General features: G+C 46.0%; 1 protein-coding gene across 4 annotated transcripts; it reads left to right on the top strand.

Annotated features, from left to right (window-relative positions):
* The first annotated feature begins 2,070 nt into the window (after nt 1-2,070).
* On the top strand, nt 2,071-24,168 carry GORAB (golgin, RAB6 interacting). Of its 4 annotated transcripts, none has more exons than XM_027658514.1 (8): nt 2,071-2,195; nt 4,562-4,753; nt 8,071-8,271; nt 8,776-8,872; nt 15,816-16,176; nt 17,937-18,038; nt 19,765-19,905; nt 22,462-24,168. In XM_027658514.1, the coding sequence occupies exons 4-8, from the start codon at nt 8,806-8,808 to the stop codon at nt 22,922-22,924; spliced, it is 1,134 nt and encodes a 377-aa protein (XP_027514315.1). In that variant the 5' UTR covers nt 2,071-2,195; nt 4,562-4,753; nt 8,071-8,271; nt 8,776-8,805; the 3' UTR covers nt 22,925-24,168. The 4 variants fall into 4 exon arrangements, with proteins under 4 accessions (XP_027514315.1, XP_027514317.1, XP_027514316.1 ...); XM_027658516.1 differs by having other exon boundaries at nt 8,071-8,175; XM_027658515.1 differs by lacking the exons at nt 2,071-2,195; nt 4,562-4,753 and adding an exon at nt 6,925-6,944.
* Nucleotides 24,169-24,734: the final 566 nt, after the last annotated feature.

Below are 24,734 nucleotides of genomic sequence, written 5' to 3' on the forward strand. Positions count from 1 at the left end.
CCCCTAAATCTGGAGTGTGAGTATCTTTGGGGTGGTGGAAGACAGGGAGAAAAGCAAATGGCAAAGGCAGATCAGCCCCACAGGTTACACATGAGCCCCCTCCCCTCCCCAAAAAGCTGAATCAAGCCTCTGGCATTGAATAACCCCAAATTTGGGGAAGGTTAAAATCTACCTCTGAAGTGTCTGGCTCCAACCCAACACAAACATTATTGTTGTCTCTGCATTATGTAGTTTAACAGAAAAGAAAGTCCTATCATTAAGTAACACCAACAAGATACACACTTGTGTCTTGTATTTAGTCTGTCCTGCATAGTCTACTAAGGCTCCAATTGACTTGAAAAAATCAAAAAAAAGCCAGAATTACACAGCTCCCAAAAGCTTTCCTGAAAATAAATTTTTGCCATGTTCTGCCCCAGCAGTTAATTAAGACTTCTATTAAATGCTGACAGGAGCTTGATAATGTAATATGTTGCAGCAGGCTCTGTTCGTGGTGTTATAATTATGGCAGTAAAACAGTTTCCATTATAGCCTTTCTTTTCATAAGCTCATAACTTTTGAAAACATTCACTTTTCAGGTTGAAATTTTTGCATGCCTGGCCATTACCCAGTGGGGAATTTTTTTGGAAACTCTGAGGAAAAAAAAAAAAAGCCATGTAGTCTTTTTTGAATTATGGGGGAGAAAATATGAGCTTTTTTCAGCTGGAATATAGGTGAAGAGGAAAAAGGTAATGACATATTTTTTATAAATAGATGGATAGTAGAAGCATGTGATACCTGATGCTTACTTTGGAAATGGATAGGCTAGGCTTTGCAGAGTGCCTGGGGCATGTCCTATGCAAAAAAAAAATTCTATCTCTGACTTAAAAGCCTTGATGAAGCCAATGACAGAGCCTCAAGAGAATCCAGTTGTCACCCATGAGAAGTGACTCTTGGTTGCAGGTTAAAAATAGAGGTTGATAATTAATAACTCTTTCCTCCTGGCAGCATTTTTGAGGCACTGACAGTATTTCTCATCTCTCCTGGGGAAGAGGAGTCAGTTCTGAAAAATTTTGTGAACTAGAAAACCAAAGAGTAAGATCTTTAAGGTCAATGAAAATATTTTTCTTTGATAATTTCAAGCTTCCTGTTTTGATAGGGGTTTTTTTTCCCTAGAAGCAGCTTAATTCTGAAGAGAGAAGACCTTTTCAACTAAAACCCTGGGATGTCACTGAAGGAAATGTAAAAGCCAAACATTTGGACAATTTGGAAACAGATTTGAAGGTTTTTTTCCAAGTTGAAATAACTGTCTGAACTACCCTTGCCTGCAAAACGTTAAATGGGCATTTTCCCACCAGCCCCTTCCCAAGCCCATTGCACAGGGAGTTTCCCAGCTGGCCTGTGTTAGACAGTGGATAGATGCAGAGATGGGGCAAATGAGGTGGAGCCTCATTGGCAGGAGCAGCCTGAACCACTGTGAGACTTCACTGGACTCGTGATTTGTTTGGCTCCAGGATTTCATCCTCCTTCTCAGCCACCACCACCGTGGTCCCTCAGGAGGCGCTTCAAAGGCATGTGGGTCCCATGGGACATTGAAGATACAGCTGACCTTCTATTACAGCCTTCAAAAGCATCTAGGATGATTAAGAGTCTACCTCCTGATGGGGCCTTTAACCACATGGAAGGCGGGATTTCAGCTCTTAAATTGTTTCTGTGCTTTTGAAATGGGCTTGTTGTCTTTGTTGAGGCTGGTTCTTCTTAGTTGCTGGCAGTGGTCAGGGAAGGACATGGGAGTGGGGTCAGGCAGGAGCACGGCTGGAGAGCCATGCCTTTCCAGCATCATGTCCCTTGGTGACACTGGGCTGTTTTCAGGCAGAGCTAAGAGAAACAGTGTCCTGGAGAAGGATGTAGAGGATGAATGGAGGCACAGACCTGCCCCTGAGAGATGGCAAATGCACTTTGGCAACATGAATGACTGATAAATCAGAAGTAGACTGGCTACTCTCAACCCCCTTGTCTTCAGCAGTGGATCAAGGGATGTCTAACACTAAACACTGTAGTTACGCTTTTTTCCTCCTCTCCAAAGCAGGGCACTGGCTGCTCAACTTGGTCACGTGTTTGTGTGCCTGCTCATTCCCCACCCAGGGCTGCAGAGTTCCCAAAGGCCAGCTGGGTTTTCTGCAGCTCCTTTCCCAACCCACCACAGAAGAGACGACCAGGTAGGACTGTCTGCGTGGCACAGGGGTGGGTCTGCAGGCTGTGCTGCCCCACGTGAGAGGGACCAGTGTCCTCCCCACAGTGCTGTGCACAGCCCCTGGCCGGCCTGGCTGCTTTCTTTGGCGTGGCAGGAGCTCTGCTTGGCTCTGGCAAAAGCTGTCTTGACACTGATGTAATCGAAATCCACATATCACTGGGGGAGGCTTATCTCCAAACATGCCCAGCCCTGGAGCCAGCAGCCCCAGCACGAGCCCACTGCCCGAGGCAGCGCCAGGAGGGTTGTGTGGCTGGTGTTGACTAAGTCAGCTCAAAATGATGGTGTGTAGGCATGCTGCCAAGACTTGGAAAGGAGATTAGGGCTGGAAAAATTTGCCTTGACTGTCAGACCCAAGGGTCTTTGCTGACCTGGAGCATTTGTCTTTAGATTTTGCTCCCTGGAGCGCTCCCAGAGGGCTTCCCTGTCAAGGTGGGGGTAGCAAGAGGGATGTGCGACCCAAGTCCTGCCCAAATACCCTCTCTGGGTTGGCTCCAGTGATTCCAAGGAGCCCCAAAGACAAAGGCAATGGAAAGCTTGTTCTAGGAAGCAGACCCAATTTGTATCCTTAATTGGAGCCAAGGGGGAATGTAGGCTTTCGAGTAGGATTGAGGCCAAATGTACATACCAGAAACAAAAGAGAAAAATTCTCCATTGACTTAAAAAAAACCAAACACCTTAAATGCTCAAAACTTGCTCATATTGAGTTGGACAAAAATGGGATGAGCAAAGAGGGATCAGAAGATAGGAAATTACACCAGTACTGCACATGTTGAGAAACAGGTTTAGTCCATAGAGTGAGATGTTCAAAAGGTTTGTGAACACTATGAACACCTTTGGTAAAAAATACTGCAGTCATGGTGTGGTGGAAAGGAGCTGCAAAAGGAAGAATATCAGAGAGGTTACATGAGGTTCAATCAAAAGTCTCTGGTGTCCATCCACAGGCAGCAGTGACTCCCTGGGGGTGGAGCATGTGGGATGGAGCGTGTGTGCTGTGATCTTTAGAGCCAAGGGTTGCACCTGGCCTGTAGTTTCCAGATAGCTCCCAACAGACCAGCCTTCTTTAAGTGTGAATCCGTTCCTCCTTCATCCCTCCGTGCCATCCTCTGGTGTCAGATCCAGCAGGACCCTGTAGGAGGCAGTCTCTGGATTTGTGTCACTGGCAGTGGCATGGTGTTGATTTTCAGCTCCTTACCCCAAATTTCCAGCAGGAGTGGAAGAAACTTCAACCAGTGCTGTTCTCAGTGGGTCCATGTCAGCAGTCTCTGCACTCCTGGGGGGTTTGTCACTGGGTGTTTCCCCTCATGGTGTCAGGCTGCTTGCAAGGAACTTGCTGGTTAAGTCTTGAGTATGTGCTGGTGCTGCACCTCGTGGTTGGGCTCAGACTTCCCTGCTCTCCCACTAACCTGCTCCTTCCACCCCAATTGTTTTTGCAGACTGCATCAATAATCGAATGTGCAGAGGTAGCAGGGCACGGATCTATGTCTGAGCCCTGCTCACATTCAGTACCCCGAGAGGGAAGAGAAGAAGTGGGGGGGGGAAGGCTTTTATCCCCTTTTTAAAAGCAGGAACATGGGATGTGCATTAGGCTTTCTTCTTCAGAGAGTATTCCTGCCTTTCTCCTCTCGCAGCTGTCCCTGGACGCGCGCACCCCGCGCCCCTCCCCGCGCATTCCTGCACAAACCCCTTTTGTTCGCTGCCCTCAGCCAATATCCAGGCAGCAACAGCAGCCCAGATGTTCCCTATCAAACTCCGAGCCATGCCAACAAACTTTGGCACACATGAAAGTGCGCTGAGGAATGGGCCTCCGCAAATACCATTTCTTTTCTTCCCCCCCACCCCTCCATTCCTGTAAGTATTTTTAAATGTTAATGGCTTCCACGCCGGGACAGCCGGCGGGGGGCTGCCAAGCCGGGCTCGGGGGCGTCTGGCAAATTAGTGGTTCAGGTATCCCCGGCGCCTCGACGGGGCTGTGCTGACCTTGAGCCCCTGCTCTGTTTTCCCCAGTGGCTTTCCAAGGCCGGGGCTGAGCCGGTGCTGCGTTCCCGTGGGCGATGCTGTTTGGAGGCAGTGACCCGCAGCCCAGCCCGCGGTGGGGAATGCAGGCAATGCCTTGTGGGGGATTTGCTCTGAGTCTGTTTTCTCCTCGCACTGTCAGGGCTGGTTTGTGACGACCTAGAAAAGCACAGTTCAAGATGCTGCGGGGGCTGAGTGGCCCCTTTAGGCTTGGCTTTGCCGCGGTCCCAGTGCTTGGTGGGTGTGGAAGTGAGTTGGGTTTTTGGCTGGTGTGGGATGTAGTTTTTCCTCATCTCTTTCTCAGCATCTTCCCTGCAGGCAATTCCTGCCGCTGTCATTCAGCTGTGAGCCCTGAGTCATGGTGCAGATGGGGCCACTGTGCTGACCAGGAGCACTGTGGGCACCACAAGCTGACAGAGATGACCAGGAGGAGCAGGAGCTGAAGAACAGTCTGGCCAGGACTCACCTCTACAAACCAGAATCAAGCTGGCTTTGGCCATGGGCGGATGGGTGAGTGCACAAATGAAAACCTTCCTCTGCCCACATGAGTAGAAAATCTACTTCTACTGAGTAAAACACAATCCTGAGGCTGTGCGTGGATATGTTTCAATGGAAGCATCCTAATGTTGCACCCTGATGTGTAGATGTGGTTACAAGCTGCTGCAGGTGGGAGCTGCAACCCCTTTATGCTCCTGTGCAGGCTCAGCTCTGCCCTTTGCTGCAGATGTTTCTCCTCCCATCTCAAACAGCAGAGCCATGTCCCACCTCTCCATCTCCACCACTGAATCCCAAGGGGTCAGTGCCAGATTTGGTGCCAACCACCCTAACTGTGGAGAGACAGCCTTGGAGAGGAGACAGCTGAACAAAGCAAAGCCCTTTTCTGGCAGAAGATCCATTCTCATCTAATTTAAACATTTGTTTCAGCACCAAGGCTCTTCAAAGACTGCCTAAACTCCTTTTTATCCACTATAATGGCAGCGATTTATTTTTTCACTCCTCTCTCACACTGAAAAGATTGAAGCATTTTTGCTCAAATTTAAAAAAAAAAAAAAATTCCTATCTGGATGAAGACCAGGGCTTGCAAAGTTTCCAGGGAGAGTGGTGAACCTCTCTTCCTGGCAGTGGGCTTATCTGAGATCATCTCCTTGAGGAGTATGCCAAGATTTCCACAAGAAGGGATGGCATGAGCCACTGTCTGCCTCCTCCTCTCAGCCAAATTCACTGCAAGGTCCCAGGGGAGGGAGAACAGCTCAATTCCAGCCTGGAGTTGAATGGAGAGGAAGCAATGATTTTGGAGAGGTTCAGAGGAACAATCAGATATGAACTCAATAGCCAGGAGTGCGGAAGGGAGAGGAAAGGGGTTTGTACAATCCAAGCACAGGAGACAGCTCTGGCTACAAGGACATGCTCTGATGGGCAGCAGTGAGCTCCTGTGGAGGGGCCTGACTGGGTGAACTGGGTGAACTGGACTGGATGAGGGCAGGAGCCATTTCCAGAGACATCCTCCCCATCCCCAGGCTTGTGCTTCTTGCACTGGTGACAGAGATCCTCAAAAGACAGTGTCAGCTGCACCCTCTGTATCCTTGTCCTGGCCATGGACCTCAGAAAATAAATGCAACCTTTGAGAAAAGGTTAAGATAAAGAGGTGGTGGAAGAAAAATGGTCTGAGCTGATGAAAAACCCCTCTCTGGAGGGAGAGAGAGAGAGAAAGGGGAAAAAGACTGTGGTTAGTTTTTTTACAATGGATTTGCAGAGACTATTTCTAGAAAGTGGGAGAAATTGAGCTCCAGTTTCTGGTTCCCTTCATTAAGGAGGGAAGGCAGCACCACTGAATTTGCCATTAAAATAGTAGTAATAATCGTAATAAAAAACATAGCCCCTAGATTATCCTATTTTAAAATAAAATAAAATATAAAATCAAGAGGTAGCTGCCATTTCACATGTGGTCTGGTTTAAATCCTGGGAGCAACGTGGCCCCTGAGATCTAACCTGTTGGAGTAGATTCCCGCTGTGTTCAAAGGCAGTGGCAAACCCTTGAATTTGCTTTCAAACTTGGGCTAGGGCTGCTAAGCTTTTTTTGAAGCCCTGAGCAAGTTGAGGAAGATCTCTTTTCATGATCAAGCAGTTTGTGGGGAAAAATATATTGGTATGCTTGCATGGAGGGAACAGTTTGGGATATGAGGCAAGTCTCTCTCCAGATGCTCTCTGGATTGTTTTGTGGCTTATGCAGAAAGTCTGCAATCTTTGGGGCTTCACATAAAACCTGGAGGACAAAGGTCTTTCCTGTAAGCACAGACAGAGTCAGATTCCCCAAATGAGGCCAATTTCAGCAGTTGATCTTCATTTAACACTCCCAAGCCAGATGAAAAATTGCAGACTGAATCTGACCATGTGTACTTCGGAGGGTTTTCTAGTTGCTGGTGCACAGGTGTTGCTCCAGGGAGGATGCAGATGTACCCTGACAGACACCGGCTCAATAATCCTGCTTTTCTGAGCTGGACAGTCCATATTGGATTCAAAGGCAATGCTGGCTTAGTCTCAAAACTCAGGATATCTGTTTGTCCTCCCCAGTTCATCTTCAGTTTCTCCGTTTGTGAGCGCATTGCTACACTGAGCACGTGGACAGGGATTGCAGAGCCTTTTCTCCTGCTAGGAGAGGGATCTGGAAACACTTACAAGCTGCTCATGCTTAATCACTCGGGTAAATCTTAAATGCCTGTCTTAATATTTTGCAGGACTGAAGATGGCATCTGAATTTTTGTGGTGTGCAGGTTACGCAGCAGAGCACACAGACTTTGACAGTTTTGCTCTGTGCATGTTTCAGGGGTCCTGAGGACCCCACAGCTTCTATGAAATTCAGGTACAATTTCAAAGGAAAACTAAAATACAAAGAGGGAAAAAAAGACCCCAAAGTATTTGCCTGATATTTGTACAAATTGTCAGCTCAGTCATGTTCTTATGAACCTTTGCTGAACCTGACCATTTGTATCTCAAACTGAACAAGAAGAGAGTACTAAAAGAGTTTAAAATATAAAAATAAAAAATGAAATGCCCTGTGAAAATGAAGGCAACCAAAATAACTCACAAATCCAGGCTGAACTCAGTCAACGACAAGACAAAACAATAGAAGTCCTTCTTTCCTTCCTTAAATATTGAAATGTTTCACTTCAGCATTTTCAGGCTGAAGCAGATTACTTTATTGAACATCATTTAGTTTGAAGCTTTCTTTTTTGTTTTCATTTTCAATGGACTTCAATTCAAAAGGAAGTCAGTTGTGTGTTTTTGCTTGACTTTTAAAAAAGATTAAATAGTCTCCAAGCAAACCAGAACATTTTGTTACTGGTCAAGCAAAATGTTTTTGGTTGACCCAAAATGAATTGAGATGTTCTCATTATATTAAGTCTTTCCTATTCAGCTCAGCTCCAAAACCAGAATTTTCCACCACCAGAAGAAACCAGTCATCCTTTTTTTCACCTTCCTGCTGCAGCAGTAAAGGTCTAATTTGGGTTGCTCCTGTTTTAATCAGAGCTTGCTTTATTAACCTCTCCATTTACTGCAGGCTGATGTCTGTGATATCAGTGTTTGTAGCCAGGGTGTGGTACAGATCACTCCCCAACTATCTCAGATACCTCACCAAGGAGCTGCTAAGCCTCCCTGGCCATCAGCCTGCTTATTTACGGGCTTTATAGCTATGGTTCAAACCCTGCCAGTGACACCAACACTTGGAAATCATCATTAGTGTGTGGCCCTAGTAAGCCTGTGGGTGTCAGCTGGGTGTGCAGTCATGGCAGTATTCAAAAACTAAAGAAAACACTCTCCTCTCACAGAAACCGCTGAAAAACAACTTCTACACAAACACTGTGAAAGGCAGCAACTGACTGGTGGGGAGGACTTTCCAAAGCCATGGAAGGAAGTTACCGAGTAAAGCCTCTGTAAAAGCCAAGCACTCTAACTCAGCAATCCTTTGAAAGCATCCTCCCAGATCCAGCCTCAGCGAGGAACCCTTCACTGACATCATCCATAAACAGGTGAGGATTTATATCTCTTTTATGTGTGCTTCTTACAGGGAGAAAGCATCAACATTTCATGAACTTTATTGCATGAAAGACAACGTTTCATCTTAAAGACTTCCAAATTGTAGCAGGCATTGTCTGTGGGGCAGCCAGTGGCCAGGGCTGCAGGTGGGAGCATCCCTCGGAGCTCTCTGGGTGCTCTCTGAAGCACAGGCCCTCCAGACATGGGGCACCACAGGTGGTGCTTGTTCAGGGTGACGCTGGAGTGCTGCACCCAAAATTGGCCGTGCTGTCTCAGAGCTCCTGTTTATAGTGCTGAGGATAACCTGGCTGAACTTGGGCTCCCTTCACCTCTCAGGCAACTGAGGGGATGCTGAGGTCCTAACCCTGCACATCTGTCTGTTGTAGCTTAAGTGTTTGCAGGATGGGGAGGAGAATTAAGATTATGTGTGTCCTACAGCTTGCTGGTCTCCAAATGGTTGCTCTTTTTTATATTTCTTCTTTATATTTGTGTTACAGACACCTCCAGAGACCCTGAATGAGGAGGACATGGCTGTGCTCTGGACAAGGCTTCATGGAGAAATATCTAGCATCTTACTGCAAGGATACAGGAAAGGTGAGAGGATGGCTTGGTTTGCAAATAGGTAGGTGTTGTCACACATCCTTCTTTGGCACTGAACACGTGGCCTCACCTGGTGTCCCTTCAACCACCTGGGCTGAAAACGAGCCAAACCAGTGTGCACTGATTCCATGCTGTGCCTTCACACAAACAACAGCATTTCTGGGGTGCCCTGTGGGGATGCAGCAGGATGGGAGCAGTGTCCCACACCACTCCCTGAGGATCACCTGCATTTCACTTGCAGAAGGGAGTTGTCTCAGCCCAGTGTGCTGTGTTGCAGTGGTACAGAGGCGGGAAAGAGGAGAGGACAACATCCTCCAGCACGTGGCTTGTGTAGCTGGAAGGAGAGACATGAACTGGCTGGGCTCAGCTGTCACATTGGTGCTGACTGGCACTTTATGGTAGGAAAGTGATTTTCACATCATGTAATGCTCTACTGCAAATACATATTACAAGCAGTGCTGGCTCTTGGGTTTGGCAACCATCTGTCCCTCTGTCTTGCCATGAAAAGACAAAGATTTCCCACAGAGACTCTTGCAGGGGTGGCAGGAGCTGCACAGCTGATGGCACTGAAAGTGGTGCAGCTGGTGGTGCAGATGTGTGTGCCCAAGGGGAGGGTGATGGGGCTGTGACAGCAGCAGGAAGAAGTGGGAATGGTTTGGGAAGTACCACTGTCATGGGAACAAGGCTGGGAGAGGTGTCAGGAGCTGGCCCGTTCTCAGCTGGCAGCAGCACACCCCGAGGGATGTGGGTTGTCTCTGATGGGACAACATAACCGATGCAGCAGAGCAAGGTCAAAAATGTTGCTCAGCAGCCTGAACCCATGACAGGTCTGGGAGCCTCCCCATCTCTGCTGGAGCCTGTGTGGGGATCCACACACCCAGAATCTCCAAAACGTGCCTCTTGCTGTCCTGGGGCTGCACTGACCTTTCCTCTGCCTTGCCCAGCAGATGTTTGTTGTTAAAAATACCTGAATGGAGACTCTGTGGTGGTCTTGAGTCAATTCTCTCCACCTTTTCCCCTGGCTCATCTCTAGCCTGAGTCTCGCTTTCTTCTTCACCTATCCGCCACGGGCACTGAATACACATTTCCCCTGTCTCTTTACAGCTGTGTTTTATATATTTAAAGGCTATTATCATGTCTTCTCCCCCACACTTCTCTCCCATCCAGACTAAACAACCTCAGCTCATTCTCTTGAGCGTGTAACAACAATAAGTTTGTTTGATGAAAACTCAATTTGTTTAGTGCAGTGGTTCTAATCACCCAAGTTATGCCAAAGATAACAAACATTTAGCAAATTTCTCTTCAAATCTTTAATTTTATCAACTGTTTTGACAGTTAGATCACAATTTTTACACAAAGAGTTAGAATGAAAGCAATTGCTTTCTAGTTTTTCTGTATAAACATTTGAATTATGACTTTCACATTAGGCAATGCAATTAAAAGCATTACAGAACTGTCATGAAGTATTTAACTTGGGGTTATAAAAAGTATTATTTTAATGATGTTTAAAAACCATTTAGAAAGTATCTTTTTAAAGTAATTAGCTACAACAATATTTATTTAGCTATACAAAAACATGTATCAATAATTACTCATTTCCACTTCTTTCACTGCTCAGCTCTGGTTTTCCTAGCCAAAATGGTAAATTTATAATCTTCAGGATATTTCTGGTAGTAATGAAGTTTTGGGGTTTTTTTAATTTTAACAGCTTTTTTTTAAGGTGCTTTTAATTAGCAAGCTTTTAATCCTGTTTAACATTTTTTTTCATGCAAATAATTTAAGATGAGGAGTTACTACAGAATATTTTTGTCTGTGTGGAAAAATGAGGTGAGAAAGACTCCAAAAATGTCAGTAGGAATGTTAATTGTTTGGGGTTTTTTTTAAAGAAAACATTTATATTGCACGCTGAGCTTTCTGCCAGTTCAGATGTGATTTTCTGAAAGCCTAACTCATCTTAAAGGAAAAGCTCAAAAGCTTAAACAAGAAAACATGAGGTGGGAGCCTTAAAAGCCGAGATGTTTGTAGGCTCAGTTTCAAAGCAAACATATCACTGTAAGGAGACGTGTCCTGGACAAACATGCTGCTCTCCCCACCCAGCTCTGCTGGTCACCAGCCCTGTGTGGTGTGGGGTCCCTGTGGGAACACCTCACCCCAGTTTGGCCGCTGACAGCCCCAGGTACCCTTGGGAAGGGAAAAGCGGTATCTGCAGGTCTGGATGGGGAATTTGCAGCCTGCTGGAGTCCATGGCAAAAATCAGACAATTTCTGCAGCCCTGTTCTGTCTTCCTGTTCCATCCCTCTGGCTGCAGTGGGACTTTGTTCCAGCCCCACAGGTGCCATGGACAGCCCTGAGAGAGATCTGCTGGGAGCACTGCTAGGATGTATCCCCACTTTCCCTGAGGAGCAAAATTTGGACCTTTTAAAGGAAAACAGCTGTGAGTTCAAACCACAGCCTTAGACCAGGGGTCAGGGCTTTACCCCTAAGGTCTCTGTGAAAGGTAACTCAGAGGAAGCAAAGCCACAGACTTAAACTTGCTGTGTAAGTCTGCCTCTTCACACAGAGCCACAAATCAAAAGATGTTGAAAACCTTTGGTTTATATGGTTTAAAAAGCAGGTTTCTGATGTAGGTTTTTTCACTCAGTACCTCTTTATGTAAGTGAATTTTTGTTTCCTTCTATGAAATTCTTACAAACCAAAAGACTGCCTTGGTCCCAGAAATGACAGTGCTGACTTAATCCCACTTACCAGGCAGTTAAAGGGAACAGAAACTGAGGAGAAGGAATAGTGCTGGGGTTTTTTTAATTCAGTTTTTTCACCTTACTCCAGAATGAGAATAATTCATTTTACAGCAGAAACACTGCTTCCATTAGATGTACCTGCATTTTTGCATGACTCCTCAAACCAGCCCATTGCAGTAGGGACAGTAACTGCAGGATAACACTGGGGTTACATTCTTGAAGTGTTTCTGGGGTTTGAATCACTGGTACAGTGCTCACACAGTGCTATGGCTCATCTGGACGTGGTGGTTCTTCCCAAGCCAGCCTGTGTTATGATCTGGTAAAAGATGGGATAACATTGGCACAAGATAAAGTGGATGGATACAGTTTGGATGGATACAATAGATACAAGTTTAATAGTACAAATTAGAAAGAGGACTAAATTGATTTAGGAATTTTTGGCTGTGTTATTTTCACAATGTTTTATCCTCATGTCTCTTTAATTAGATGTCAGAGTCCTTGGAAGCTCATGATAGGGTCTGAAACACAAGCAGAAAGGAAACTTCCCTATACAAGTCTCACATTAGGGCTCAATCCTCTCCTGGGAAAATGTTGCTTTGTGTGTTAGTGTGACAGCGTGCAGAGCAGTGCAAGAATCGAGTTAAAAATATATTATCTAAGTTGAGGAGCCCCTTGATGGAAGAGCTTATTTGGCTCTTAAAACTCCCCAAAATTTTGAGTATGAAACCGATGCAAATTGAAGTTATGTCCTGGCACAAATTGCATCTGTCCCGGGTTGAAATGTCATCTGAGGTCTGACCCTGAGGTCTGACCTGGGGAGCCCAATTTGCCAGCCTGTGATGACATTTCCACGCTGATTTGGGAACTGCAAGAGAAGAGATGTTTCTGTGATCTGTTGGTGCTCCCTGCTTCTGGAATCAGCAGACTCCAGGCTAATTAGACCACAAGAAAACGGATGCAGCAGTCATGGAGGTCTCCAGGTCTGTTAGTGAGGGAGCAGCTCTTGAAGCACAAAAAGATACAGGACTCAAATCCAGCCCCAGATGTAACAGGAAAGTTTGTGTTGTTCCTGGGGATATTGGTCCAGGAGATGGGAAAGTTTTCTGTTTTCTCTTCTTGCCTTTTCAGCCTGCATTTTAGCAAAATTTGCTTGGAAAACACTTTTATTCCTAGGTGGCAAATGTTCAGTGCCATGTTCTGCTCACAGGACTTTAAACAGTCAGAGAACACGGTCAGCCCGCGTTTTCTAAACCTGCTGTTGGTAAATGCTCCATGAAATGACTTCACTGGGCTGTAATTGTTCCTGGAGCAAGCTGGCCCAAAGGCCAGCAATTAAACCTTTGGCCGATGGAAGCTGTTAGCATGGATTGCTGCTTTGCCTATAGCATTCTAGTTAACAACTCTAAACTCTTTATACTTTTTCTATAAAACACGTGGGAGCTCTGTGCCTGGAATATCTGTGGCAGTAAAGTGAACATGGTGCTTCACTTCTGTTCATAGCACTAAAACTTGGAAGAGAAGAAAGAGTCAAAGTTCAAGAAATATGTGTTTGTGCTTCATGAAGCACATTCAGTTGATATCTGTGGGTTTGGTGCAGCCCCTTACTGTGATTTAGATATCAGAACAGGTTTAGATTCATGACTCTTATATGGGCATCTAGAACGGAATTAGGTGCCCACGCCTTGTTATAAGCCAACCCTTGCTGGGCTGGCCAACACTGTTCCATTGTAAAATTCAGGCTGACACCTAGTTCTGCCATCTGGACTCCCTGGAGTCTGAGAGAGTTTGAGTCAAAGTTGGATCATGGCTCTCATTCAGATCTCTCCTGTGCTCAGTCAGGTTTCCCAGAGGAAACCATAATCCTGTCTGAAGGGCCACTCAGCATCCCTCTGCCCCAGGCTCATCCAGGAAGGACTTCCTGGTTGAGATAACCATGCTCTCCGCCTCCGCTGGATGCCTGCAACGCTTCTGCTCGGCATCAAGGCCTCCAGCTGAGCTGCAGGTGAACAAAGGTGGCACTTGTGTTCTCCAAAGGCACTCACTGGGCCAAATCCCATCAGAAACACTTAATGCCTGCCAGTTCAGGGCTGTCCCCCCCTGTCCGGGGCTGGTATTTATGGGATGTGTTAGTCATGCAGGAGCTGCTGGAAGTGCTGCCGCGGTAAATTGCAGTGTCATCCATGGCCATCAAGTTATGGGCTTGCTTGGGGAGCTCCAGAGCTTGACTAATCCCTTACAGATTGGAGTCGGGGAGGGATGTGGTCAGGCACTGGAAATGTCCCTGTTTTACTGCTGCTGATGTATTATTGAAGCCCGCAGGCCCCTGGGCTGCTGCAGCTGAGCTGGGGGCTCGTGCCTTTGTGTTCGCAGTGGGAGGGGAGCTCATCCACAGGGCCTCTGACAGGATTAAAGCAGCCACAGGAGTTTGGGAGGGAAGGGGAAAGGCTTCTTTTCGAGGATACTGAGGGATACTGCTGTTCATTGTGGGATCTTTTCAGTTTATACCTAAGGATGGGAGCCTGTATGTGCAACCTTGTGCATAATGGTCAGAGCACACTTTCAGAAACATCAGTGTGGGCAAAATAATACTTTTCCTTGCTGGCCTTCCAGTACTTAAAGGCAGCTTATAAGAAAAGAGAGAGCGACTTTTTACATGGGCAGGTTGTGACGGGGCAAGGGGGAATGGTTTTAAATGAAAAGAGATTTAGATTAGATATTAGGAGAAAATTCTTCCCTATGAGGGTGGTGAGGCCCTGGCACAGGTTGCCCAGAGAAGGTGTGGATGCCCCATCCCTGGAAGTGTCCAAGGCCAGGTTGGACAGGGCTTGGAGCAACCTGGCCTAGTGGAAGGTGTCCCTGCCCATGGCAGGGGGTGGAATGAGATGAGCTTTAATTTCCCTTCCAGCCCCCAGAGCACTCTGGGATTCCATCATTTCCTCACAGTGGTGTCACCGGAACTTTAACTACACTCACTGGAGCACGATCTCTCCTGCTCTTATTTACATTAATTACAGATTATAAATGACCGGGGCGGTGTGTCTGGAGAGTGTAATGCTCCTTGAAGTTTGCTTTATTCGGGTGCGGCTTCCCCTCTCCCTTTAAACCTCATTAGCCCTGTTCGGTCACCGGTCGGATTCGATCATCTCAGAGGTCTTTTCCAACCTAGTTGATTCCGTGCTTCTTTACGGCACTGTGTTCTCAGGAGCCCCGGGGCTGTGCCCAGGGCAGCTTTCCCCGGAGCACGGACGACCCGCATCCCCTCGCCGCCCTCCCCTTCTCTTTCCCCCCGGCTCACGCCGCCATCTTGCCCGCCCCGCCCCCGTGGCGGCGGCGCGAGGCCCCCGGCCGGGCTGTCCGCGGCGTTCGCCGGCGGCGGCGGCGGGGCAGCCCCGGCCCTGCGCGGCGGGAGGAGGGAGCGCCATGGCCGAGGCCTGGGCCGGCTTCTCGCAGGAGGAGCTGCGGCGGCTGCGGGGGCAGCGCCCAGGTACGCACCGGGCACCGGGGGGACGGCAGCGCGGGGGAGCCCCCCGGGCCTCGGCACCCCCGCAGCTGTACCTGCCTCCCTTCGCCCCTCAGCCCCTCCATCTGCATCTCCTTCCGACCCCTCAGTTCAGGTGGTCTATCCCCCCATCAAACGCCTAGGCAGCCCCTCCCGTCCAGCCCCATCTCTCACCCCTCCCCTCATCCTGCCCCTCTCTCTGACCCCCCACAACCCTTCGGTCGCGTTTCCAGGCTCTCCAGGCTCTCGCCCTGCTTCCACATCCCTGCCCACTGCCCCATTCGTGTTCCCAGCCTCCTCTTTGCCTACGTGTCACCTCGTTCTTCCCCGTTCTCCGGTTTATGTCCTTGATTTGCCCACTAGGCTGCATGGGACCCTTCCTCAGCCCCAGATCTGCCTCTCCATGATTATCCCAAGAGTTGCCTCTCTCCTATCGTTCCTCCTTTAGTTCTGCAGTCCAGGCCCCTTATTCCTCCCTCTCCTTATTTAAGAATGCTCATATCCTTTAAAACTCCAGATCCTTACGCTAGCAAAACATTTCCAGCTTGCTGGGTTTTCCCCCACATTAGCTTTCCATGGCACTCTAGTCGTCTCATCCTTATGTTGGTTGTGCAGCAGTTGCTTGTCCAGAAAAACTCATTCACAGATTCTTTGACAATGAGATTTGGTTTTAATCCCGTTTCTCCCTCTCCTCTGATAGAGCTGTTCGAGCCCTCGGAGCAACAGCAGCAGCAGCAGCCTCGCCCCCACACTGGGAACAAGCCTCGGAAGCAATTGCAGCAATTGCAGCGGGAAAAAGCCCTCCAGCAGCAATGCCAGAGGCTGGGACTGCAGGGTGGGGCAGCCCCTGTCACTCCGGAGCAGTTGCTCTCTGCACCAAAGCACAAGCCCTGTCACCCTCAGCAGCCGGTGCCAACACCTCATCCTCCTCCTGCTGGAGATCAAAGGCAAAGTGACAGCCAGGATCAGCGGGAGGAGGTGACACCTTGCAATGGCAGGGACAGTGCCCAGCCCAGCCCTGCACAGCCCAGCACCCAAGTGGAGAGAAAGAAAGTGGAATTGTTAGTAAGTCAGTAAAATCCTGGGGTGGGGGCTGTTGCTCTGCGTTGATTCATTTTTTCATTATGAAGTAAAGTGAACTTTTCTGTGTCTAATTGGAAGGTTTGAGAGATCAAATCATTCCCTCTCCTGTGAGGAAGGACTGAGAGAACTGGGATTGTTCAGCCTGGAAAAGAGAAGGCTTTGGGGTGATCTAATTGTGACCTGAAGGGAGCCCACAAGAAAGATGGAGACTATTTACAAGAGCAGGTAGTGACAGGACAACGGGGAAGGGCGTCCCATTGACAGAGAGTAGGTATAGATTAGATATTAGGAAAAAAATCTTCCCTACGAGGACAGTGAAGCACTGGCACGGGTTGCCCAGAGAAGCTGTGGATGCCCCATCCCTGGAAGTGTTCAAGGCCAGGTTGGTCAGGGCTTGGAGCAACCTGGTCTAGTGGAAGGTGGTGGAATGTGATGATCTTTAAGGTCCCTTCCAACCCAAACCATTCTGTGATTCTATGACCATATTAGATTGCTCTGCATTGGAGCTTTGGTTTTAATCTCTAGTTGGGTTAAACCTGATTGAGGACCAAATTCTGCAGTGTACTCTATGCAGAGATGCACTGTGCTGTTTCCACATAATTTCTCGTGGCAGTGGCTCTGCTCATCATAAAGTGCCTGAGATGTCTTTATGGTTTATGAAGGCTGGCCTCCAAACTTCCATGCATCATTTGTATTCCCCCAAGCAGGGATCAGCAGCTTTCTGGGTGTGGTGAGCCAGACACTGTTCAGCTCCTTTTTGGTGGGGAAAACACCTGGAGCTTTGCAGAGACGTTTTTCACGCTGTGGGAGCAAATGACATTTTGCTGCAACAGCCACCTCCTGGATCTGCTGGATTCATCTCAGCCTGGGCACTTGAATCTACATCTTACTGCAAATATTTCTCTACATGAGTTTTTAGGGATAGGGTGATGAGAAATCTGAAGAGATGTTCTTGTGCAGAAGTGGTTGTTAGTAGCTGAGTTACTTGGGTATTTTTAAGCTGAGGGTTCTTCAGAGAGGGCATGAAGAACACAATGGAGTGGGAAAGCAGCAAAGCAGTTTTTTGTTTTTCCTGAGTCCTGCCCAGCTGTGTTGCCCCCCCTCACCTGATCCCATCCTCTGGGGCTGCTTGTATCTCTTAGTAGGCGTACCTAGGAAAGGGAATCAATATTCTTTCCCTGGTGGTAAAAGTGAATTCTTGTTCTTCCTTGTTGCTGATTTTCACTACGACTTTTATCAGCCTTTCATTTTTATCAGTTTAATTATTTGGGGGCTGTATTGTAAAGCAGGCCTGTAAAAGAATCTGTTTTATGCAAAAAAAAATTTCCAAAAAAGAGGCTGTGTTGGCAGACTGAACAGATGGCAACTTGTAGCAGCCAGTAAGAAACTTGAAACTGCTTCCACCTAGTAGGGAAGCACATCCTTTAAATGAAAAATTCCATCCATTTCTGAAAAAGCGCTCCATGCTCTTTCTTCCAGCAAAGCTGAATTAACCAGCAGCTTATCTGGTTGTGCAGATTTTTGTTATGATCAGCAGATTTCATCTGAAAATGTTTTTATTGCTCTGAGTGACTTCTTGCAGGTGATGCTTCTTTCCTTAGAACCGAAGCCTGTTTATTGTTCCTTTGACATTTCTAGAGTTTACTCCAGGAAATATGATGGTGAATATTTGTGTTATGTGGAGAACGGGAAGAGAAATGAACTTTCTGTTAATTTTGATCTTCTTTTCCATGAGCAGGCAGGAGAAATCCCGATGGGAAATCCTCCAGCAAGAGCAGCGGCTGATAGAGGAGAAGAATAAGCGCAAGAAGGCTCTGCTGGCCAGAGCTATTGCTGAGAGGTAACAGGCTGTGCTGCATGGGCTGAGCACGGGCAAGGGGTTACTTTTCATCTGCAGATCTTGATTTAAATGTCACTTTTTCCTCCTCTCTGTGCTCAGTGTGTGCTGCTCCAGAAGTGAGCAGCTGTGAGCGACATCTCCCTTTGATGACAAGTGCTGGCTAAGAAGTTGTGACTAAGCTTTTCACACTTCCAAAGCTGCAGCTCTGTGTGCAGATGGAAAAGTTATTACACAACTCGAGAATTAGCTGAAGTCCTTGAATTTGTTAGTGAGATCATGTTTGGAAGTTGGGATGCTCAGATGCTTATCCGTGTTCTGTTCCTGAATTGGTTTTGCTGGATTTAAGGAAAGTTCATTTGATTCCTAAATTATGATGAGAAACTGTTTGAGCTTTTGACTCTTATGAGTATGTGAAGAGTATTGTAAAGAGAAGATTATCAACTTTAATTTGAAGAAGATACCATTGTACCCCTGGCTGATTAGAAATTATAGCACATGGTCTCATTTGTTGGCTCTTGCTCTTCAGGGGACCAGACTTTAAGGCATTGTATAGTGATATAGTTTAAGACTGCACAGAAGGCAAGGTTTGTAGGGAAGGATGTTGGAACAGCTCATAGTACTGGATCAGGGAAAGTGATGTGAAGCTTTCAGGCTTGCAGTGCTCTCCCAGACATGTTGTGTTCTGCCCAACAGAGCCCTTGGGTAGCACAAGTGAACACAGCCCATACTGTGTAGAAGATTCTCTTTAAAGTTCTGAAAATGGTGTTTTCCTTTGCCAGGCAGAGAGAAAACACGAGTGCATTTGTTCTGAGTCACTGTAGGACAGCAAACATGGGTGTGACCACCAGGCTGGGTTCTTCCTCCTGGAAACAAAGCCTGAGGAGAGAGAGGAGGACATGGAAAGTGATACCTAGGGAGTTACATCTGACATTCAGAGTCCTTCCTCGGGCTTTCAGCAATACCACAGGTGTCTTTCCCTTCCATGTGCATCAGCTGGTCTAATGAGAGATGCTGTCACTGCCTGCACAACTAGTGTTGGTTTCAGATACCTACTTTGGGTGTGAAGCAGTGGCTGGGAAGTGTGGATTTGCTGGTGATGATGAGAGTCACTCAGCTTGCTTGGGAGTGAAATCCATCAAAGTTTGCTGCCCTTAGCAACATTTAGTTTTCAGGACGAGGGAATGAATAGGCTGAGTTGAAAAAGGTTACATAAGGCTTGATTGAAATCCTTTGTGTCTGATGTAAAACTTTCCATTCACTTCATTGGGATTTGGCTGGGCCTTTTGGGAATAATTTTGCAAAATTGAAATCAAGCTTAGGTTAGGTGACTTTTTGGCCCCTACTAACTGGGCTTCTTTGAAAGGGGATATTTGCAGGGCTAAATGCCCTTCCCCCTCTCACTTCCCCCCCAAGCCATTTCCTGTTTCCTTACACTGGGAACTACTTAGATACAGCAGCTTCTTGTGTGTTTCCACAGTGAAGAAACACAATCCATTTTAGGCACTTTGATTATAGTCATTACATAATTTTGCCGTAGTCCTTTAATAGCAGGCATTTTAGATCCCTGTGGATACTGAAAAAGATCAAAAGCCCTAAACCATAAAGGGGAAACCTTCTGAATAGATCCTAAAGAAGTTGGTTGCTCTGCAAATGAAATGGGGCCTGGTATGTCAAGAAGAGAGGCTTGAAAAGAGGGAGAAAAAAAAAGCACATCTTCCTTTTGCAGATCCAAAAGAACTCAAGCTGAAGCAGTGAAACTAAAAAGGATTCAGAAGGAGCTGCAAGCTCTGGATGACATGGTGTCTGCTGACATTGGCATCCTGAGGAACCGCATTGATCAGGCCAGCCTGGAATACTCCTATGCCCGGTGAGTGACACACAGGGAGGAGGGAACAGGGAATAGGGAATAGCTCTGCCTGAGAGCAGGGAGAAAATGCTGTTTCCTGTCACCAAAGCAGTAATGAAGCTATGTCATTGTAATAACGTGTAGTTAAAGCAGTCACAGTCTGGGGGGCTTTCAAATCTTGAGGTAAAAGCATGCTTTTTATTTCCTAATTTTTCCCTTGGAGTCTGGAAACCGAAGCAGGTTTTCTGACTGCAGAGTGTGCTGTCACGAGACATAAGTAGTGCCTTAACTGTGCAGTTGTCCATAAGCCCTGCTTTATTGTTTCAATGTTGTTTATTTCTTCTCAGGGGGAAAGAGGTTTTTTCTTGAAAAGTCCTAAAATGAAAGTCCTTTTCAGGCAAACTTGCTTGTTGATGACAGCTCTGGTCCTTTTGGAATCAATGGGACCAATTAAGCTTAAAACATATAATACTGCTGAAGTGCTTTTGGAACTAGGACCAAAAACTGAAGGAAAAAGCAAGCTTTCACCCTTCACAATGTGCCTTTAATCACTCTGGTTCTGATGAGTTCCTTAAATGCAAGAAACTAATTGGAACACCCCATTAGTTGTGGGTAAGCCACAACATCAGTAGATAAACATCGGGATGTTTGTGCAGCCGTTTCATAAAGCAGAAATGTTTGGTTGCGGTTTTGAGTTCACAATTCAATGTGTTAAATGTGCATTTCTCCTTTTGACTTTTGCTATACATTGACCACAGGCCAATAAACATGATAATTAGTCTCTAAAAAAATAGCAGTGGTAGCTAAAAAAAAAAAAAAAAAAAAAGAAGATTTCTTTAGTGTTAAAATAAGTTAAAATATCTAAGATTAACTGTAGTCAGAGTGGCTGATTGCATATGAATACAGAATTTAATGTCCTGAAGTGGAAAAACATTTCAGTGTTTCTGAAACCATTACATGCTCCTGCAAATCTCATACCCGAGTTTGTAATAATGTGTCTATTTGAAATGCTTACTGGCAAAAGAGCACAGAACACGAGGGGCTCTGACATTTGGAAAGCAGTTTTTGATGACAAGAACAAAAGGAGATGCTGGTAGGACAAGTGGATAAAATTTATCAAATTCTTAATGACTTTCATGAACTTAGTCTTTTTGTGAGGGAGGGACTTGGAAATGCAAGTTAGATACTTCCAGTGCTGCAGTTTTCATGTATTATAAGCCAAAGCCGATTTACTTCTAAGTGGTGTCTTTTAAAGCAAATTTTTAGTTCTTGCCTTATGTTTTAGGGCTGAAACAAAAATCGCTTCAGTGGGTCAAAAAGTGCAATTTTAAATAGTCCTGAGCACATACATAGTTAGGGGCATTGGCCAATCACTGTGGAATTGAACTTTCATAAACATGACGTGAATAATATGTGTGAATTCAGCCCAAAGGTTTAACTGTGCAGATGTTTCCAACATAGTATTATTAGTTTTTCCATTTCAGGTGTCTGACCTAAAGAAATCTTGACTTTCTTGAGAGGCAAATGTAAATGGGCATCTTCTGCCCACTGCAGACACAGCCTTTACATCTGAGTCAAAGTTTTGTGATGATTATATAAAAGAACATATTTGGGAAAGCTTTTCTATGTCTCGTTTCCTTCTGTTTCACTAAGCAAAGGATCCTGTCTTTCTGTTGCTTTATAAAACAGCTGGCTGCTTTGTTCAACCACCTTACTTACATTAGTTTTGTAAGTGCTCTGTAAGGTGCACCATGTAGCCATGCTGCAAAAACCTTTTCCTGATGAGCAAGATTGCACCTATCTGTCTCTTAATTAGAATGAATACACAGATTTACTGATGCAGTGGAAGAAGCATCACTAATGCAGACACCAACCATTAAAGTGCTGGATATTCTCTGTGTGTTAACCTCGATAAATATTTAGAATATTTCCTTTTTGCTATATTTGTCGTGACAGGAAGTGCAAATTGGCAGGAGGTGAGTGTCAGGGGGATGCTTGCAATAAAATTCTACATCTGTCGCCACGCAGAAATTGTGATCACTTTTGATGTCACATCCTGTGTCAGTCTGTGCTGCTCCTGATTTTCTGAACGTGTCTATGGGTGGCCAGAAGAGTACACTATCCAAATGTCCATATGTATCCATGCTGTGCTCCTTTGAGCATCTGTATCTGTCGGGGCGTGGTTGGGTTAGAAGAACCCCAAACTGCTGTGCAGTGTTTCGGTTCACTGGGCGGGTGTTCATTACAAGTGTGAAAACTGCAATTTCTGATGGTTTCTTTCTGCTGCTAGTGATGCATCCCTTCAAACAGGCAGCAAAAATGTGTGTTTGTGATTCAGTCTATAGATTTCAGATGAGCAAGTTAACTCTTGGAGTACACAGCAGCAGAGCCTGGAGTGTCCAGAGAAGTTTTGATCAATTCACACTTATTTTCTTCCCCTTTGCTAACGTAGCAGCACGTCGTGAACAGCTGGCATAATGCACGTTGCATTTCAGGGATGTTTGAAGTGTCTGTCTGTGTGTCAGGCTGTGGAGTGCTTTGAGAATTAACCCACTAGAAATGGTGCTGATTTTGCAGGAAGCGGTATGAAAAGGCGGAGTCGGAGTACGTGGCAGCCAAGCTGGACCTCCAGCACAAGACGGAGCTTAAGGAGCACCTCACGGAGCACCTGTGCACCATCATCCAGCAGAACGAGCTCCGCAAGGCCAGGAAGCTGGAGGAGTTAATGCAGCAGCTGGATGTGGAGGCAGATGAGGAAAATCTGGAACTCGAGATCGAGGTGGAGCGGATGCTGCAGCAGCAGGAGGCAGAAGCAGGGAGACAAGGCAGCCAGTCACACAGTCACGCTGGGACAGCAAAGGAGAACCCCACTCCCGGTGGTACAGGGCGGGAGGGCGAGCGTGCCAACCATACTGCTGCTTCTCCTGCTGCTTCTGAACAGTCTCAAAACTCCGGGACCAAATCCCTCTCCAGTATGGACAGACAAACTCAAGCAGCAGATGTGACTTCAGAAAGCTCCCCAGCTTGTTCTGCTACATGACTGCTGGATGCAGATGAGCCCGTGGTTATGGATGATGTACTCTCTGCAGGCCTGGAGGTTATATCTGGGCTTTGGCAGTACCAGTCACATGCACTTCATTTCCCTTTTCCTTTAATACTGTTTTCAAATTTTAAAGGTGCTTTTTTTTTCACAAGACTCATTTGGGGTTCACCATCTGTCATTGTCTCTCCTGGTTTGTGTTCATGTTCTAATGCCCATCTCTTCACAGGCTTTTATACCTTCCTGAAACAGCACATTTGCATGTGAACAGTAGGGTTTTTCCAAAGATTTTCAGCCTATTGGTGTCACAGATACCTGTTCTGAGCAGGGTGCAAGAGATAGATACCTACAGAAGAAAATACCCCTTGATCTGCTTCAAAATGCATTCTGTCCCCTAACATCTGCAATAGAATGTTTTTCTTCCTTTGTATCCATAAAGGATTAGTTTTCAACGGTTTCTACTGCTGTGAAACCCAAGTGCTTACTTTAATTGCCTTTGTAGATGATACTCTTTCCTCATGGAAAGGAAATTTGCATACTGAGGCAAATTGCAAAGTCAGTTGTAATACCTCATATTTATCACTTTGCCTATTCCTTTCAGATAATGCTGAATCATTACCAAGCTGTACATGGATAGATCTGTCAGCTATGCTTTAACAAAAATGATGGGTACAGTTTAAGACCCTACAGAATGTAGAAGTAGAAACACACAAAAGAGAGTGTGTTACATCTAAAGCTTCCATTGCAAACATTTTCTCTGTTGTAGTTGCCTCGAAGTGCCAATAATTAGCCAGGGATCTTATAGTAAATAATCTCCACTATATATTGGAAATGAGCCTATTTTTGTATGACATTCAATGCATTTTCATGCCGGAAAAGCAGGTTTGTACCCCACAAGAAGTTCAGCTGGTTCACTCTGTTGCTGTTGAAAGGCTTTAAAGAGCTATTCCAGGTGGAGAAAGTCTCAGGAATTAGAAGAGGACGTAGGAAAATCTCCCATAGACTGATTGCAGCTGCAAACCGTGGGGAGTTGAGCTCACAGTTATCCGCTTTGTAACATGGAAGTGTGGGAATGGTTCCTGGAATACCTGACCTGAACGTGTCGGTCAGAGTTTATGAATGAGTTGCTGAATGACGCCACCGAGTATATAAATGGGACACTGATTGTCCCTATGGCTTTAACAGTGGAAAAACATGTCACTACATTTCATTTTTATTCTATTAATAAATCAGTGCATCTTGTACGCAGTGTGTTTACTGTCGGTTGTGATATCTGAGACTAATACGTGTATCCAAGACTGTTTTTCCACAGGAGGTGATAAATGGCAGAATCAGATACGTCCTTTGGCAACTCTCTGCTGTGTGAAAGTAAAACCTCAAAAAAGGCTGTTCCAAAACATGGAAATGTATGAAGCAAAGACATGGCAGGATACGGCTTGGCAGGAATCTCTTCAGCTAACTGGCCCAGGGCAGCAGTGGAAAATCTCTCCTGGTGCCTCCCATACACAGGAGAAAGTGGAATAAATATGTTTTCTAGAGAAGCCGCTCATAATTGAGGTTGATTAAAGTTAGAAAACTCCAAAATATCATTTGAAATACGTACGAAGCATTGCTCTGTGGTTGCTGGTATACTGCATTCACTGTTATTTTGCTGGAAGACCTGAAGCAGAGGATTTGATTTTATTATGAGAAAATTGTGAGTGACTTCCTTTGCTCTGTCTGCAGTTGCAGGACAGCTTGTAGCAACCTGATGATGGTTTTCAGAACTGGATACCAGTAAGTGTAGTAATAATTTAATTGTACCATTTTC

Source organism: Corapipo altera, unplaced genomic scaffold (genome assembly GCF_003945725.1).
Source record: "Corapipo altera isolate COAL_440 unplaced genomic scaffold, ASM394572v1 79, whole genome shotgun sequence".
Classification (NCBI taxonomy): domain Eukaryota; kingdom Metazoa; phylum Chordata; class Aves; order Passeriformes; family Pipridae; genus Corapipo; species Corapipo altera.